Source organism: Athene noctua, chromosome 21 (genome assembly GCF_965140245.1).
Source record: "Athene noctua chromosome 21, bAthNoc1.hap1.1, whole genome shotgun sequence".
Taxonomy (NCBI): Eukaryota; Metazoa; Chordata; class Aves; order Strigiformes; family Strigidae; genus Athene; species Athene noctua.
In genome coordinates this window covers 1,551,300-1,567,798 of record NC_134057.1, presented here as the reverse complement: position 1 = coordinate 1,567,798, position 16,499 = coordinate 1,551,300, and the positions used below count along the sequence as shown (strand labels likewise).

At 40.5% G+C, this 16,499-nt stretch overlaps 1 protein-coding gene across 3 annotated transcripts in view; it reads right to left on the bottom strand.

Moving 5' to 3' along the window:
- PRKG1 (protein kinase cGMP-dependent 1) overlaps window positions 1–16,499 on the bottom strand; it is a 527,419-nt gene that overhangs the window by 454,404 nt on the left and 56,516 nt on the right. For all 3 annotated transcript variants that reach the window (XM_074924173.1, XM_074924172.1, XM_074924171.1), the window contains exon 2: window positions 5,107–5,273. In XM_074924173.1, the coding sequence (XP_074780274.1) occupies window positions 5,107–5,273 (167 nt within the window). The remainder of the gene's footprint in view (window positions 1–5,106; window positions 5,274–16,499) is intronic.

Below are 16,499 nucleotides of genomic sequence, written 5' to 3'. Positions count from 1 at the left end.
AGCAGTAGTCCTGAAAGTCTGAAGCAGGTGAACTGGGGGGTCTTATTTTCCTAGAAGTGGAAATCGGGCCAACAAGACACAGACCATGGCTAGAGTCATCCCAGAACAAAAACAAACAAGCAAAAACAAACAAACAAAAAGTTTCTTAAAGTTATTAAAAGCAAAGCAGCCCTAAATTTGGGATTCTGCCTGCTGAGAAATTTCAGTTTCAGCTCCTAACTTACAGCTTTGTTTTCTCACTACTGACCCAAAGAGGAACAAGTGTCCACACTCAGCCCAAACTGATACTTCCAAGGCTTCAGATCTGGCAGAAACAGTAATCCCTGGGCTTTCACGCCTAGGTCCCCATCTGCCTCAGTGCAGCAAGTCCTGGAGAGAGGGACCCAAAAGGACTCTCCAACAAGCACAGCTCTCATTCTGTAGCTCCTCAGGACTGTATCTTGTGAAAGCCCAGGCAGGAGCCCACTAGAAAACCAGGCAACTTTTCAGTTAAATCATACCTGTATTTCAATCTTTAAACAAACAAACAAACAAACAAAAAAACCACACCACAAACCATACAGAAAAATAAACCCCACAAGCCTAAACTCTTTGCATAAAACTTTTCAGATTGAAGAAACCCAGAGCCAGTCCAAAAAGTCCAGATGTGCAGGAAAGGGAAGTCTGCCAGGACTGGGGCACCTTTTAGAGGTGATTGAGCATTAACAGTTATTGAGTTTAGAAGATGAGACTAACCACACATCTCCCTTAGCTTTGCACAATTTAAGAGCTACTCTATGCAAACACCCTTAAAAGTGAGCTCCCAGATCAGTACATGTTCAGGCCAGAGGGTGTTTGGACTGACGTCCGCAATCTGATGGGTATTTCCCTCCTGTTGGGACCAGGGAACAAAACCCAATCCAGCTGAAGCATGACACACGCCAGAGGAACACTCCTACCTCTCAAATTCAACATGCCTCTATCCAGCATGTCACAGATAGAGAGAACATCTTTCTTTTGAACTCGGTACCTGATTCTGATTTCCCTCTGATAGCACTTCACTATTTCTACTCCAAGAACATTTCCCTCCTCCTCTCCCCATCTAAATCAGTATCCTATTTTCCTTTACTGTGTTTCACTTCTCTCTGTCCAGCTTCGCAGTTTGATACATAATAGGTTGAATAGTAGAATGTATGAAAGATTTTCTTCTTATGTTTTCAATAAACTCAGCCTTTTCTCAAGTTCCACTGTATTAACTGACTTTTCATCTCTAGAGTCCCACCTGGTTGTACCAGTGCTGCTCTCACTCCTGACTGATTTAAAAAAAAAAAAATAATACAGGGAGGGCAGGAAATCTGATGTTAAGACATGGAATAATAGGACAAAGAATACAAAGTTTCTACTCAGTCATCACATGTATGGGAGCACATGACTGGAGGGGAAAGAGTCAAGCCTACTAGTATGGGTAGGGTTGGGCAAATGCATGAATGACTGCACATGTAAACTCAGGATTGGACAGCATGAAATTACCTTTCTGCTAGAACCAAAGAGAACATGGAAAAGTGGTGTCAAGCCTTGTCCTGACTATTTGCTGAGGTACAATGCTACAGCCATTCCCACCCAAGGAACTTAGCAACTGGAATTACCTTCAGAAAGCATCATCAAGTCATAGTGAAGAAGTAAGAGTCTGGAGGTCAACACTCATCATTACCCAGCCTTATAAGATTCACTGAGCTCAGTGAGTGTCACATACATATGAATTTTACACCCATAGTAGGGAACCAAAATGCTCAAGAACCATAATTATAAAGGTCTCACTAGGACTAGTAGAGTCCTTGTGTCTAGAGGGGAAAATTAAAAAAGACACTACTACTGCTTCACCATGATAAATGAGAATACAGAAAGTCTAGTGAAAATGATGGATGTTTTCAAATCCATTTTACTTAAATTATTATTTTAAAATGTGAAACTTCACCAATATGTAACTCAGATTTCTGGTAAGAGGCTCTATCTAAACTCTGAATCATAAATTACAAACACACACAAGAATATTGGTTATCAGATGTTCTACAAAAGGAATTTTTATTCATATCAATCACAGCTGTAAGTCCAAGTAAGGAAAGAAAGAGGTATTAAAGGAAGAAACACAGCATTTATTTGATTTTTGAGCAATACTTATAAAGATGTGTTTCTCCAGTAGAGTTTTGTAAAGAATAGTTTATAAATGTGGGGCAGTGAGGGCTGTTAATAACTGAGAGGATACAGAATGATAAGCCAAAATGAGCTAGTGAGCCTGTTCTCATAAGCATAATCCAACCCATTTGATAACATCTTCTTCCATTTCCATTACTTCATCATCACTCATTGCATTATGTCTAAACATAGACTATAAACTCTTCGTAATTTCATTTGTAAAGCATTATGCATATTTGCAGAGCTATCTAAATAATCTTAAATTATGTTATGAGACCAACCAAAGACTGGGGGAGAGCCAAGTCATGCCCTCATACATAGAGAGCTTCCAGAAGAGCAAGGTTAAGCCAAAGCACCCAAAAGACACAAAAGTTGTCTTTGATACACAATTGATTTAGAAGACAACAAGCAAGAATTCAGGAATAGAGACTGGACCAACAATTAGAAACACCTGGTAAATTCAAGGAAGTGACAGTAATAGTACATCATCATCAGATGTATCAAATAAAGGGCCATGAGTACCAGAAATGCTGGGGTTTCACCCCCAGCCCCAAATCAAGGTTGACATGTGGGTGATTCCCACAGCCCTTCCCAAGGGGGGTGAGTTTCCCTTTAGGCTTCCCCCCAGGGTGGGGCGGCCTGGCAGACAGAGCCATGGGGTAAAGGAGCCCCAGGGGTCCCGCAGTCAGTAACCCAAGGTCAGGTGTCCCACCTGGGGATAAAAGCTGGGACCCCTTGCAGGAGGGGCAGTTCTGTGTGTGAGGTGGGTGCCCTGTGCAGAGTTCCCTGTTGGGGAAGGACCTCCCGCCTCCCTGGGACTGGGCTCCAGTCAGCTCTGGCTTTTGTAAACACGGGCTGTGGAGAGATTCAGTGTGTGGCTTCCTTGGTCTGATGTGTTTGGCTTGTTGACTCGGTTGTCTCCCGTCCCTTCTATGGGGGACTGCATGTCACCATTTATCCCACCCATTGTTGGTCGTGCGGTGTCGTTGTTGGGGTCAGTGGGATTGATGTCAATTCTGTATAATCTGACTGACTTGTTTGTACCCCCAGCGCTCACCCATGTACTGACCCTTTTGTATCAAATACAATTTGGTTACTGGTTCATCTTTATGCTGGCTGTGTCCTTTATGGTAGGCTTGATAATTGGCAAAACAGTACCAAACTGTGTTCAATATCATAAACCATAGTGGGAAGAAGTCTGCCTGTAAATCCCCCCCAAAAAACCTCTCCAAAGAAAAGGCTCAGAGGGAGATATACACTGATTTTGAAGGTTTTCTGTCCTTCACAGATTCCTGTCAAGGTTTATCACTGGACAATACTGCACACAACATCCAAAAGCAGCCATGCAGCAAAAATACCGTGATGTGGTGGTGTTTTGGGAAGCAAGCACAGAGCTGTCTAGTGGAAAACCTCCACATTTTACCATGCAAAAAAATACTATTCAAATATTATTTTAAAGCAGTTTTTTATTACTAGTAGAACAAATCCTAAACCTCATCGAAGTAGTCTCTGTATTCAAATAGAGGATTGAAAAACCTAAATATTTCCATGTAATGATGGGGGTGGAAACATACAATTTGCTTTGGCATTCCCCACTAACTACTTCATAATGCAAAATACCATTTGAATGTGCAAAATTTAAAAATATTAGAAGCTGGAGGAATTAAACCTCTGCCTTGAGACCTTAAAAGGACAGAACATTAAAGCTGTTTTGGGAAGCTAGCAAAAAGCATTTGTAACTATACAGCATTAAGAGTTTGGCAGGAAACCACATTTAAAGGATGGCTTACTGCCTTGAAAATATTTTTGTTTAAGAGAAATTAATTTGCACATGTACATGTAAACACACAAGTTATACGTAACCTGCAGTTTTTCCACATTTGCTCAAAAGATACGGGTGAGCAAGAAATCTCCATTCCCCTTAGGTATTATCAGGCCAAAATATTTGCAACTCTACAGATGGCTCTGGTAAGGAGCAAGAATAATTTTATAAGCATCTATCCATTTGCATTGTAGCAAATCAAGCTGAGAATCTGCTTGTTACTTTAGTTGAATTAAAACAGTGACATGTGCCTCAGAAATTATCGCTCTCAGAAGAGGGATGCCACACTAGATGGACATGAGGTTTGATCAAGCTCAGTAACTCCTACAGATGAACATACACCTCCTTTAAAAAGAAAACATATATAATGATGTGTCCAATTTGACATGTGAAGAGCTAGATAGAGAACTTGGAAAGAATAAGATACAAAATGCAAATAGATGACATTTTGGAGAAGCAGACCACTGGCAACACCAATCCCATTAAAAGATATTCAGAAAACTGACGGCTCCCAAGACTACCAGAATATCCACTGCTCTCAAGTTCCACCAAGAAAACAAAACCCTGCCACAACACATACTGTGACAAATCAGATGTGCTAAACTGCAGATGCTACACATATTTCGTGCACAGGAGAGAAAAATACCATTTTCTGTTTTACAACATGTTGCTTCTGCAGAGAGCCCAATGTTCTTTATCAACATTTATAAGCTTGTCCTCACAATGCCCTATAAGGTAGCGAGCCAGGACCATATTCTCCTTGTTTTACAGTCATTTCTCATTTCCATAACACCATTCTTTCTGTTAAGTCCCTAATTTATATAGCAAACCATTGCTATTGCCTGAAAGCCAAAGAACTATATTTAGTGAAGGTTTATTCCAACGGATCTCAGTGCAAGGTTAACAGCTTTCACCTTCTTTCTTTACATAGGGAGGCACACAAATCTAGTCAGAAATTTTCCAGGCAAAAGTAGTCCACACAATTTTTCAACAACCATATTTAGACAACGTCCTTTAACTTCTTTCTTTGAAACCATTTTTCCCTAAATAAAGTTTTCATCTCTACATGTGTTGAGAAAAAAGAAATAAATATAAGCTTTTTTAAACCGTACCTTCCATGACATACACCAGGGAGCCCACATCTCCTTCCTTGATGATGCAGCTGTCTTTGCCATACTCCACGGGATACATACAATCCACAATCTCCTGGATCTGAGACAGTTCCAGATTCTTCATGAAGTCATTGTCAAGGATTGCTTCCTTTATTAGCTCCTTGGACCTGAGGCAAAAAAGACAAGATTTACCCACGTGTCTATCAGACAAGTTCATTAATAGCATGTGAACTTTAGCACAACCACATGGTGCCCCAACAAGTATCTCCTTGGAAAAGAAATCCAAAATTTGCCCTAAAAATCTGATAAAGTCCATCTGCAGAGAAGTAAAAAAAATTACAAAAATGTTAACTTGTAATTATTTTTAGTAAATAAGTTTTAGATACATCCAGTATTGAAATAAAAATAGATTTCATGTGATTGCAAGATCCTCTTTTAGCTACAAGTTTCACATCTATAATAATACCAAAGAATAACACAGCTACTTGAAATATCTTCCATATACAAAACTCAAAGGAAATACAATCAAGAAGTTAAAGGATTTATGACTTAGTTTATTATATTTTCTATTAAATTATACAAAGTGGAGCACACAAAAGCGCGATACTGCACCGATTCTTTGAGTATTAATCAAATGCCAAAGGTCGTTATATTCACTAGAGGAGGCACCACTGTTACAGGAATAACACCACCATTAATTCATTTCTCTGCTGACTAAATGGAAAATTCCAAAGTTGTATTAATGTGCATATGTGCAAACATACGTGCAATTTTGGTTTGGCATGCCATGAGGTTGTATTCTGGAGTTCTTAGTAGCCACTCTGCAAAGTTGAGTAAGGAATTAGTTGTTTCTGAAAAGACAGATTTCAGAACTCAAAGTCCAAGCATTCTCTGGAAGACTACCCAAATGGGTATGTAATGCAACCTGCTCTCTCTAGAAGTGCCTCTGCCAGTGCATTTTATGACTGAAAATATGCAACAAAACCAACCTATATGTTTTTCCCCATTTTCCTGAGATTCTTTCATTTTCTACAACTAAAGTGCTCACTGCACCGTGAGTCATGCTCTCAGGTGAACCGTCCAATCTTCCCTCCAGACTGTCAAGTTCAACTTCATCCATCTGCTAATGCAGCGTAACCACCATGTTATGACATTTTGCAAAAAACTCCTAATGCAACCTGTGTAAATGAACAACTGAGAATACTAAATCTGTATCTAGACCAAAACTAAAGCCCCTAAAACACCTGTAGGCTGGACACTAGGTCCTTGGCCCTTCATTTCTCACTCTGCATCTTCACTTCTGTGGGCTGAACTATTTGCTATTGTGAACATAGCCCAGGCAGATGACAGCTACCTGCAGAGCTTATGCATTCAAGAGTTTTACCTTTTTGAAATAAGAATGCGAAACAAGGTTTTCAAAGAAAGTTACATTAATGGATTGTGTCTTCTTGAAAAAGCGCCAAATTGGGACTTCAGAAGTCCAAAACCAGTCAGACAGCCATAGAGATATTATACCCGTGCTACAGTCCTTTTAAAGTATGCCTCAAGGTTATATGCAGCACAGATTCAATTTGTTAACGTTTAAGATGCTTTTTATGCTTTTGATTGTTTTGAGGATATTTCAACAAAACACGCTATTTTACATCAGAGTCCATCAGCACGGACCCAGCTGAAGCACAGGATGGGAAGCAGACCAGACTTTCCAAGTACTGTCTGCAAGACAGCACAGACCTGGACTGCTACAAAACCGTTTTACTCTTAAGAAATTTAATTTTACTTCACATACTGTCACTCCAATTCCTTGTGCTTGCAAATAAAAAACACCAGAAAAACTTACATCTGCGTTACTTCTTGCTTTCAGTAATGTAAGAAGCTGATAATTTGTAAGGCTGACCAGATGACAGATAACCCAATTTCCTTATTCCCTCCTCCTGTGCTAGTGTGAGACTACACTTTCTACGCTATGGCTTCACTCAGTACTGCTCTTTCAGTCTTAGCCACCCCCACAGGTCCCCCAAATCCTCCTAACAAAGGCACTAATTATTAGCATTACTCAAACTGCCTGCCAAAGACGAAAGCATAATAAAAGATTTCACATTACTCATATCAACTAGCATTACAATTTCAGCCATTTGTTTCATTTTGACGCTCAAAATGAGGCTTTCTCCTTGATAAAATAAAGTCACCCTTTCAAGTGGAGTGTTTGTAAGAATACCCACAAGAGACCGGAGGGAATTCAGATGTGGTTCAAGTCAGACCTTCCCTGCCCTCAGTAAAAAACAATGCTTCTCTTGTCAGAGTCGAGCATGGTGAAGGATTTGAAAAGGATCCAGGAAACTTGGTCTAAACAGTGAAGGAGCAGCACAGGGGCTAGGAATATCCATTGAAGTCTATTTTGGGGAGAAGCGGCAAAACATACACAAGATGAACAAACTTACTGAGAGCAGCCCTGAGCAGAAGGACTTGGGTGTGTTGGGTGATGAGAAGCTGAACATGACCCGGTAACTGTGCTCACAGCCCAGAAAGGCAACGGTGTGCTGGGCTGCACCCAGAGCAGGGTGGGCAGCAGGGCGAGGGGGGGATTCTCTCCCTCTGCTCCGCTCTGTGAGACCCCCCTGCAGGACTGGGTCCAGCTCTGGGGCACCAACATCAGAAGGACACGGACCTGCTCGAGTGGGTCCAGAGGAGGCCACGAAGATGCTCAGGGGCTGGAGCCCCCCCTGTGAGGACAGGCTGAGAGAGTTGGGGGGTTCAGCTGGAGAAGAGAAGGCTGCGGGGAGACCTTAGAGCGGCCTCCCAGGGCTGAAAGGGGCTGCAGGAAAGGGGGGAGGGACTCTGGATCAGGGGGTGTAGGGATAGGACAAGGAGTAACAGCTTTAAACTGAAGGAGGGCAGATTTAGATTAGATATAAGGATAAGAAATTCTTCCCTGTGAGGGGGGTGAGGCCCTGGCACAGGTTGCCCAGAGCAGCTGTGGCTGCCCCCTCCCTGGCAGGGTTCAAGGCCAGGTTGGACGGGGCTTTGGGCAACCTGGGCTAGTGGAAGGTGTCCCTGCCCGTGGCAGGGCATTGGGACTAGATGATCTCTAAGGTCCCTTCCAACACAAACCATTCTATGATTCTATGAAATTTAGGGGATTTATGAGCTTAATGGTATTATTACAGTCTAGGAGTACATCTGAACCAAGGGATTCACAGCCTCTGCCCTTCAACATAGAAATATCAGAGAAATTAAAGCTCAGATGCCTACTAAGTCATTCAAACCCTTTTAACAACAATATAAAATACATCCATTAAGAGGAAAAATGCGCCAGCCAGGACATCAATAATGCAGTTTCATCTCTGCCACATCTAAGCATCTTAAAAGTAAATATCTCCATAGAATGGTCTGGATAATAATTCAGTCATGCTTGAATGTAACCAAAATAGATATTACTATTTAAGGATAATTAGTTTAAATGACACTTCAAATACAAAGAGCACAGCATAAGAAGAAAGCACCTCCAGCTGCCCATAAACTGCTGGCTCTAGGAACAAGCACCTTGAGACCCAACTGCCTATTTATGAACGTATTCACATCCGACTAAACCCTGCTTCATAGTTTGTAAGCTACAAACGTTTTCATTAGGAAATAGTCCATTCATCTTTAAAAAAAAAAAAAAAAAGCTTAGTTTGACATACTTGAAAATTAGTTGATACTAAAAATACGTTGTCAGAGCTACAATAAGTTACTCTATTGTTCCCTGCAAGAGAATATTCGTCACTCTAATAATTCAAAAAAATTATTCATGCAGTGTAGATTACCATTCCCACATACTTACACATGCCAGCCCCTCAGCAACTTCTACATTGTTCTCTTACACAGTTTTCTTTCAATATGATTCATAGGTGCAATTTCAGGTAAATACATTTTTTTCTTTTATATTTGTTTTTAGATGAAATGAAACTCAAAAGCCTATAAATTAACTCATTGTTTACAATTATTCCATAATAAATGATGTTCTAAAGCACACCATTCTTTAATCATCATCATTAGTGTTTTAAAACAGTATCTATCCCAGATGTGTGAATACATAGATCTACCTAGTAACACAGAAAAGATATTCAAAATGGTCAAAAGCACACTCTTGCTATTGCAGGTAAGTGGTTTAAACAAGATACAGCTGTTTCATTACCTCTTATTTTCAAAAAGTATTCTGTAATTTCTTGATTTCTAATAGAAACAATCTGCAAACAAAATCAACTACAATATTTGTATGGGAACAGACTATTTCCAAATGACCCTGTTTTAAGATGGGGTCATTTTCATGAATATTTTCTTAGCACTGAGTTGAACGGCTCCTAATGCAGAGGGTCATTCCAAGTAGAACGTAGTTGAGATCTTTACTCTCCTGAGGAAGGAACCTGGCACTAAGCCACTACTATTTAAAAGATTAATGATCAAATGCGATGCAGACTTGACAAACAGTTTAAAAAAAAAAAAAAAAAAAAAAAAAAGGGGGCACAATCCTCTGCGATACATCCTTTCCCAAATCAGTTTAAGTCCATCACGGTAATTAATAAGGCAACAGTAGGAAGAAGCTAATTGCATTCTAATTTGCAGAAGTCATGCAAAAAGCGCCTTAAGAAGTTTGCTAAAAATACACTTAATACGTAAAAACCTGTATGCCTGTTTGCAAATGCCTCCCAGAACAAAGCCTATAACGTGCATTAAATCACACACCTCCTAATCCTGTACTGGGGGCTGGGCTGGTTCTCAAGCCAGATCAGAGCCAGCCACCAACCCCCCACAGCAAGCCAAGCGTGACAGCTCGGGCGCAGAAAAATGCCTGGAAAAAAAATACAGCCACGTTTTCTGTCTCAGCACACAGGGTCTCTGCACAGAATTCCTGTTTCAGCTGTGCTGGAAACGACTTGTATTACCTTATTGTAGTGGCCATAAAATGCAGAATTTAGCCAAGCATTGTGCTCAAAACCCTGCTGCTAACATCCACTGGCTACTCAAATAGCATGAAGGCAGAAGGTAAAAATTTTGGTCTGCAGCAGACACAAAAACCCCTGTGATGTTATGCAGCCCTACATGAGAAGCAAAGTTAATGCTACAGTGGGGTGCAATGTACATAGTAAAATACCAAACCCCGTATTACAGCCTGTTGTTATCCTGAGAGTAATTAACATATTACAAGGAGCTGAATGAATAGTCATCGCAGGCTCTTCACCCCCAGCAAAGAAACCCCGTTCTCTGTGCTAGATTTGTATCTTCAGGCACATACAGTAAATATTAAAACAAGAAGTTAATCTTCGTCCCAAAAGGTCTTATTTCAACATGAGAAAAGCCGCTGACTGAGTTCAAGGAAGGGAAGAATTTAAGTGCGGATGCAAAGAGTACTGCCATATCCATCTAGGGACACAGAGAAATGCAGAGCCCTCCTTGACAGGTACTGTGCTGGTACAGCATCAGTTTGCAGTGGAGTTTGCAGGAACCTGACATTCAAAGGGAGCAGCAGCAGCTACACAGGTATCACTCTCCAGGTAATCTACTGCTGGCAAGAGCTGATTAAACAGAGGTGGATCAGGAAGAATAAAGGAAAGTAAGAGTTCAATTTAGACAACAGTGACACAGAGTAGCTGGAAGCAGATCTGAATTTTATGGTGTTCACCAGTATACCACCACAGCTATGTACCAAAACTAGTTTAAACTACCAGCCAGAAAAATGAAAAGCAATGTACTAGGCAGACAGGCTGGAAGTTGAACGAAAATGTACGTTTTGTATTAATAGTTGAGAGAAGAAAAAAATACACAAGACCTTTTCTTTAGCTGTTCCTCTTTCCAAACTTTAAACACAACTTTTGAATATGAACTTTTATGCGAATACTAATGGGAGAAGAAGTATTTTTTCTAGAGCCTCCTCCCTCAGAAATCTCCTAATTACTACTAATGACCTAAAGCCCTGTATTTAGGAGGGAAACATCTACAGGAATTTGACCAAGCAGAGACAGAGCTCACTGCCAGGGCTGAAGTTTAAAGCAGCAAAAGTGCAGCTCCGTGGGAAATGAGAACTCCTTATTTACTCGTACGATAAACCTTCAAAGCTACTACGACCAGTGGCATCTTTTTTGTACTGTTTCATTATTGCTGTAAAAATTCAAATTAAATACACATTCTTTACATCTATCCACCAATGAAACCTATCAAGTGTATTTGTAGAAACTCATGCCCAAGCACTACTTTCTGGGGACCTTCCAAGTCCATAACCCTCCACAAGGAATTAAACTGATTTCAGTAGGTAAGAAACACGTGAAAAAAATCTGCAACCTCTGACCCAGAACATGACAAATCATACAAGAGTCCAGACAATCCCTACAACAACCATCTGTTTAAAATCCATGCCGTGAAATGTTTAAAAACCTTTACTTCTACAAAATGTGGCCATGGAAAAAAAAAAAAAACAAACTTCTTTAAAAGGAGAAAACATGGCCAAGTATTATGCCTGCTCCAGATTACCAGTAACTATTCAGCAGGATACAAATACACTGCAAAAAGTGTTAAACAGATTTTTTTTTTAATTTGTACCTAGACATGCCTGCATTTCATAAGGGGGCATCTGTTCCAAGTAACACAAAAAGCAAAGGCTGAAAGTTTCTAGCAGGTTTGGGAATGCTTTTTACTCGGAGCCCGCATTCACAGTACTCTTAACTATGTTTTTAAGCTCTTGTGTACTTACAAGAGTATGTAAGACTAGAACACATACTCACATGCTGCTCTGGAATAGGACCTCAGCAATTCAGTTCCCAGTCTAGTTAACACCAAAACACTGGAGTTACCAATTATGAACCTTTTTATCTCTTTAACCAACAAAACTAAAGAAAATCTCTGATGGATGTATGTTTAATCACTGAGGACAGTGACACCAAGAATGAGTAAGTTAATAATTTGAATAAGGTGTTTTAAAAGTTCTCTATAGATATGCTCCCTTCCACACAGAAAAGCCCACACCTTCTAAAAAGCAGCAATTGTATAGATACAGCAGCCTTACTAGAACATTGCTATTACATACTGTAAAATTATTCAATCTATCAAGTAGCCCACAGATCCTGTATGTATTTATCTGCACACTTTACCTTCTTGGCTCTGTTTATGAATACTGCGGCCTGGCCAAATACATAGAGATTAAAAAATAACAGTTGAAAATCATAAAGCTTTCAGTGATATTAAAATGACTGTCAACAAGAGACAGCAGTCAACATCTTTTCCTTGCACTCATCACTTCTCAACAGGTTGTGTTACTTATTGTAGGTTCTTAGTTCTTACGTGAGAAATAGAGGCAGAAAGCAGAACTTCGCAAGATTATTGTTTGATCCCTCAATCACCAACTTGAAGACTGTATCACTCAGGAAAGCTAGGTTTTCAGCCAAAGTGTTTATGTTCTTAGAAAAATAATTTGTGCCAAGTCAATCAGGAAAAGGCGATGGGTTTTCTGCGACTGCGCCAGAAGATTTTGCATTAAAGGCAGTAACAAACATCTGCTCAGGGCAGTATATACTTTTTGCATGACAGAAATGCAATAGGAACTATAGCTTTCTGGAGTGCATAATACTGGATAATATCTTCAAATACTGAAGTGTGCAAGTGAAGAAAGGAATCTTCTTTTGCAACTTAGTACTAGGAGCAGAACAGTACAGAGAAGCCCAGACTTTTTGGTAAAACTTGGGTCTTGTTTGGATTGTAATGCCATTAATAGTTGATAACTCTACATTAGCTGTTTGTTTTGGCTACGAATAAAGACCACTTTGAATATTTCTTAAGGGGAATTTTAAATATAACTCCAGAGAGCTATTCTTGTCTCATTAACTGGAAATAAGAGTAGGATTCAAGTCCAGGACTGAGTAACATGAAAGCCCTTAAATAAACGTGGATTTCCTTCACAATGCTTACCTTTCCCACAACATAAAACTCACAGCGTATCTTCAGGTTGCAAGAGGAAGTTTGTGAGTAGAATCTTAAGCATCTTCAGACAAGACTGTTACTGCATAGTTGGATGGAAGAATACGCTCTTCAGAAGAGTACACTAAATTTTTTTTTAACTGACATTTTGTTTCAAGAGAAAAGCAACAAGGAAAGTAACTGTGCCCTAACCTAAACATTTAAAAAAAGAAAATAACGCCACCATTTTAATTTTTCTTATACTTAAATACAACTTACAGTTGCAGAACCAAGTTGCTCTGTAGAGAATGTGTCAATCAGACAGCTCCACCTAAGATTTCTAAATATATCAGTAAAACATGAAATTCATTTACACTGCTGTTCATGATATCATATTTTGGCATTTGACATTTAAAAAGCAAAATAATTTGAGAAAAAAATTTTAAAATCTCCTTTCACCTACGCTGAAAATTGTTGTTAGTATAAAAATACTGTAGGCAAGAGTCAGTTAACTCTTGCATTTTAACGTGTCTCACCCTACAGATCTTAATTTACCACCCTTTTCTAAGCTAGTGTTTTGCATCCTACAAAACCCCAGGTTTAGATACTGGAAACGCTGGCAAGCTCAGTAAAAAAAAGTCAGCTCTTGCCAACACAATTTGCCTGCTTCTGAAATATCTGACACCTCCAAGGAACTCCCACGTGAGCTTCATTTTGAGAAACCACTACCAATACCTCCAAATAGGATCAAGCAGCCACTTGATTACCTGGAGCAAACAGTAGAAGCTTTGGGCAGCTAATTATAGGTGAAAACACGTAGCAAGGTCATGGTGAAGGAGGAATGGGGTGAGTCTCAGAGACACTTAGCCAAAAAAGCCTAGCCCCCCCCCCCAAAATGGTCTTTTGAGGTGTGTTAAACCAATACATCTCGCAGTTTTGGTGCTCACATCCAGCACGACTGAGCTGGAGACTTTTTGCACCAACACAAATAGCAGAGCAAACGTATGTACCCATATGTCAAAACACCAAGGGATCCAGAAACAATCCAAACTCCTCCAGAAGGAGTTCAGTTAGCAAGACTGAGTCGTGGAGATCCAGGCAAACACATCTTGAAGGTCATAACAATGCATCTTGAAAAGAAACACCTACTTTAAAGGCAAGAATTTCTCCATCAATCAAACAGTTATCCACATATGGTTCCACTCTTGGCAGCTTCACAAAATGAACTTTGACTGGAGGCAGGTAAGAGGAGTCTAGCTAAATGGCAACTAAACAGTTCTCCCAAGTTTATTAGTATATTTTGAGGTCTGTGTGGCTTCGTAGTGATAAATGAACATGTGGACAGAGAACTGCATTCAGATGCCCTGGAGAAGAAAGTTACTGGGAGCTGCTACAGAGATGGTCTTCACCGTGCTAGAATAAGCAGGAAATCTGCCAAGTGGATGATAAGCTAATTTAAATAGATGCAGAAATCCAATTAGAGATCCTCTGAGCAGAGACAGCTCCTTCCCATCCCTTGGGTTAGAGGCTACTAACACATCACAGCTTTTCTAAATGCACCGTTGTCCAGGAGAAATGAATGCACTCTGCACTTTGCTCCTCCTCGGCATAAGAACATCAAAAGTGAACACTGTCATGACAGCATAAATATATAGCTGCTTCTGGTAAAGGTTTAGGATGGGGGTTCACAGAAGTGTGATGGGGGGGGGGGGGGGGGAGAAGTGACAGAGATTTAACATTGTTTACTCTGATTCACCTAACACTTCTGATGGATGTTACTGTCACTAAGAAAGTTGCTTCAGCTATTTTGCTTTTCAGCTGCCTGGAGAAGTCCACAGTTTAAATGTCATAGGTGTACGACAGCAGAATGCAGACAAGTGCTTGGAGCCTCAGTCTTTCAATAAATATTCTTAGCAATTTCAGAGAGAAATATTTCTTCCTGCTTTACGAGTCAGTAAAAGGTCTGACGTTAGCAGTTATGTTTTGAGACATAAATATTTGAAAGATGTATGGATTATCAAAATAACATACCCCCCTGCCAAGAGCCAAGGAGCAGCCCGCGGGTATTTAAAGGCAAGCACTGCCAATGTAGCTACTTACAGAGGGGTCACTTGGGGCTACAGCAATCCTGAGCGGAGTTGTGGAGCACCATCATGCATGGTCTGTCAGTAAACCACATTACAGCCAGGTAAGCACCTTCTGGCAGACGATATGAATTCTAAACAACCATACAACCTGATAATGTTCAAATGGAGAAAGAACAGAAGGAGGAAGCTCACAAGGTGTCTGTGGAAAAGCAGGGAGGATGGGTCTCATCGCAGGGCAGTACCACTGACAGTTTCTTTCCCTTCAAAGTCAGATTGGGAAGAGATCATCACATTCAAAACATTATCAACTAATTTGCATTTTTGTTGCATGCCACTGACTGTCACTATCCCGCTGAGCTTTGAAGAATATCCTGACAGCAACTGCCTCATGTAAGATGCTTTTTTTGCTCAGAAATATTCTTGCTAATCTTGTTTTTGGAAGACTACTAAGAATCCCAGGCTTGTGAGGTTGCCTTTGGATGTAACCAAAGGTACAGACACTCTGAAGCAGAAGGATGCAGACCTCGGCATTATCCTCACGGAGGGGGGCTGGCGGTGGGACTGCGCTCCAAGGATGCCCAGCTACAAGGCAGGCATGAGAGCAGCACAAGGTGCCCACCTCCAAAGAGCCAGACTTCTCACAAAAAAAGCCAACACAACCCCGAGCTTGGAAAATCGCAGCTTCAGGGCAAAGTGTTCATAAAGTCTGAGACTTCTTAGTAAAGAACAATCTACAAAAGGCAAAACGAGATGCACTAGGGATTCAGAGAAATTTCCCTAATTCCCATGAACTATATGAGGCAAACTCTACACCCTATTCCACTCCATCCAGACACATACAAATGCAAGTCAGAAAGAACTTAAATTAATTGTTTTGAAGAATAATAGTGACATAAATGACATCAGAAGAAGGGCACAAATTCAGATGGAAAGACAAGAAAAAAATAAAGAGCTTTTAAGGGCTTTAGGAAATGGCCCCTCTTTGATCAAAATAACTGTCCTCCAGAGGAGCTGAATGCTTCCAGGAATTTCAATCTGAAAGGATATAGAAAGGCAAACGTCATATTTCTTGCAAATGGGAGGATATTTTTGCACAAGCAGCACACTAGTAACCTCACATTTCATGGCATTGACTTGTCTTCAGAGAACACTAACGAGAATGGACATATGAAGGTAAAAGAAGGATGCAGCAACACAAATGAATGCTGTCCAGGTAAAGCTCAGGAACAGCATGCTCACTGGGGAAATGATCCTGCCGAGCATGTTTTGGAGATCATTCAGTAAGGCAACCTGCCCCTATAAGCCGTTGTAACCTACTGGTGCTGCAGACTAGCAAGCCATGATGCCAGTGTGGGAGATGTTGTTGCTTTCCCAAGGGAAAGC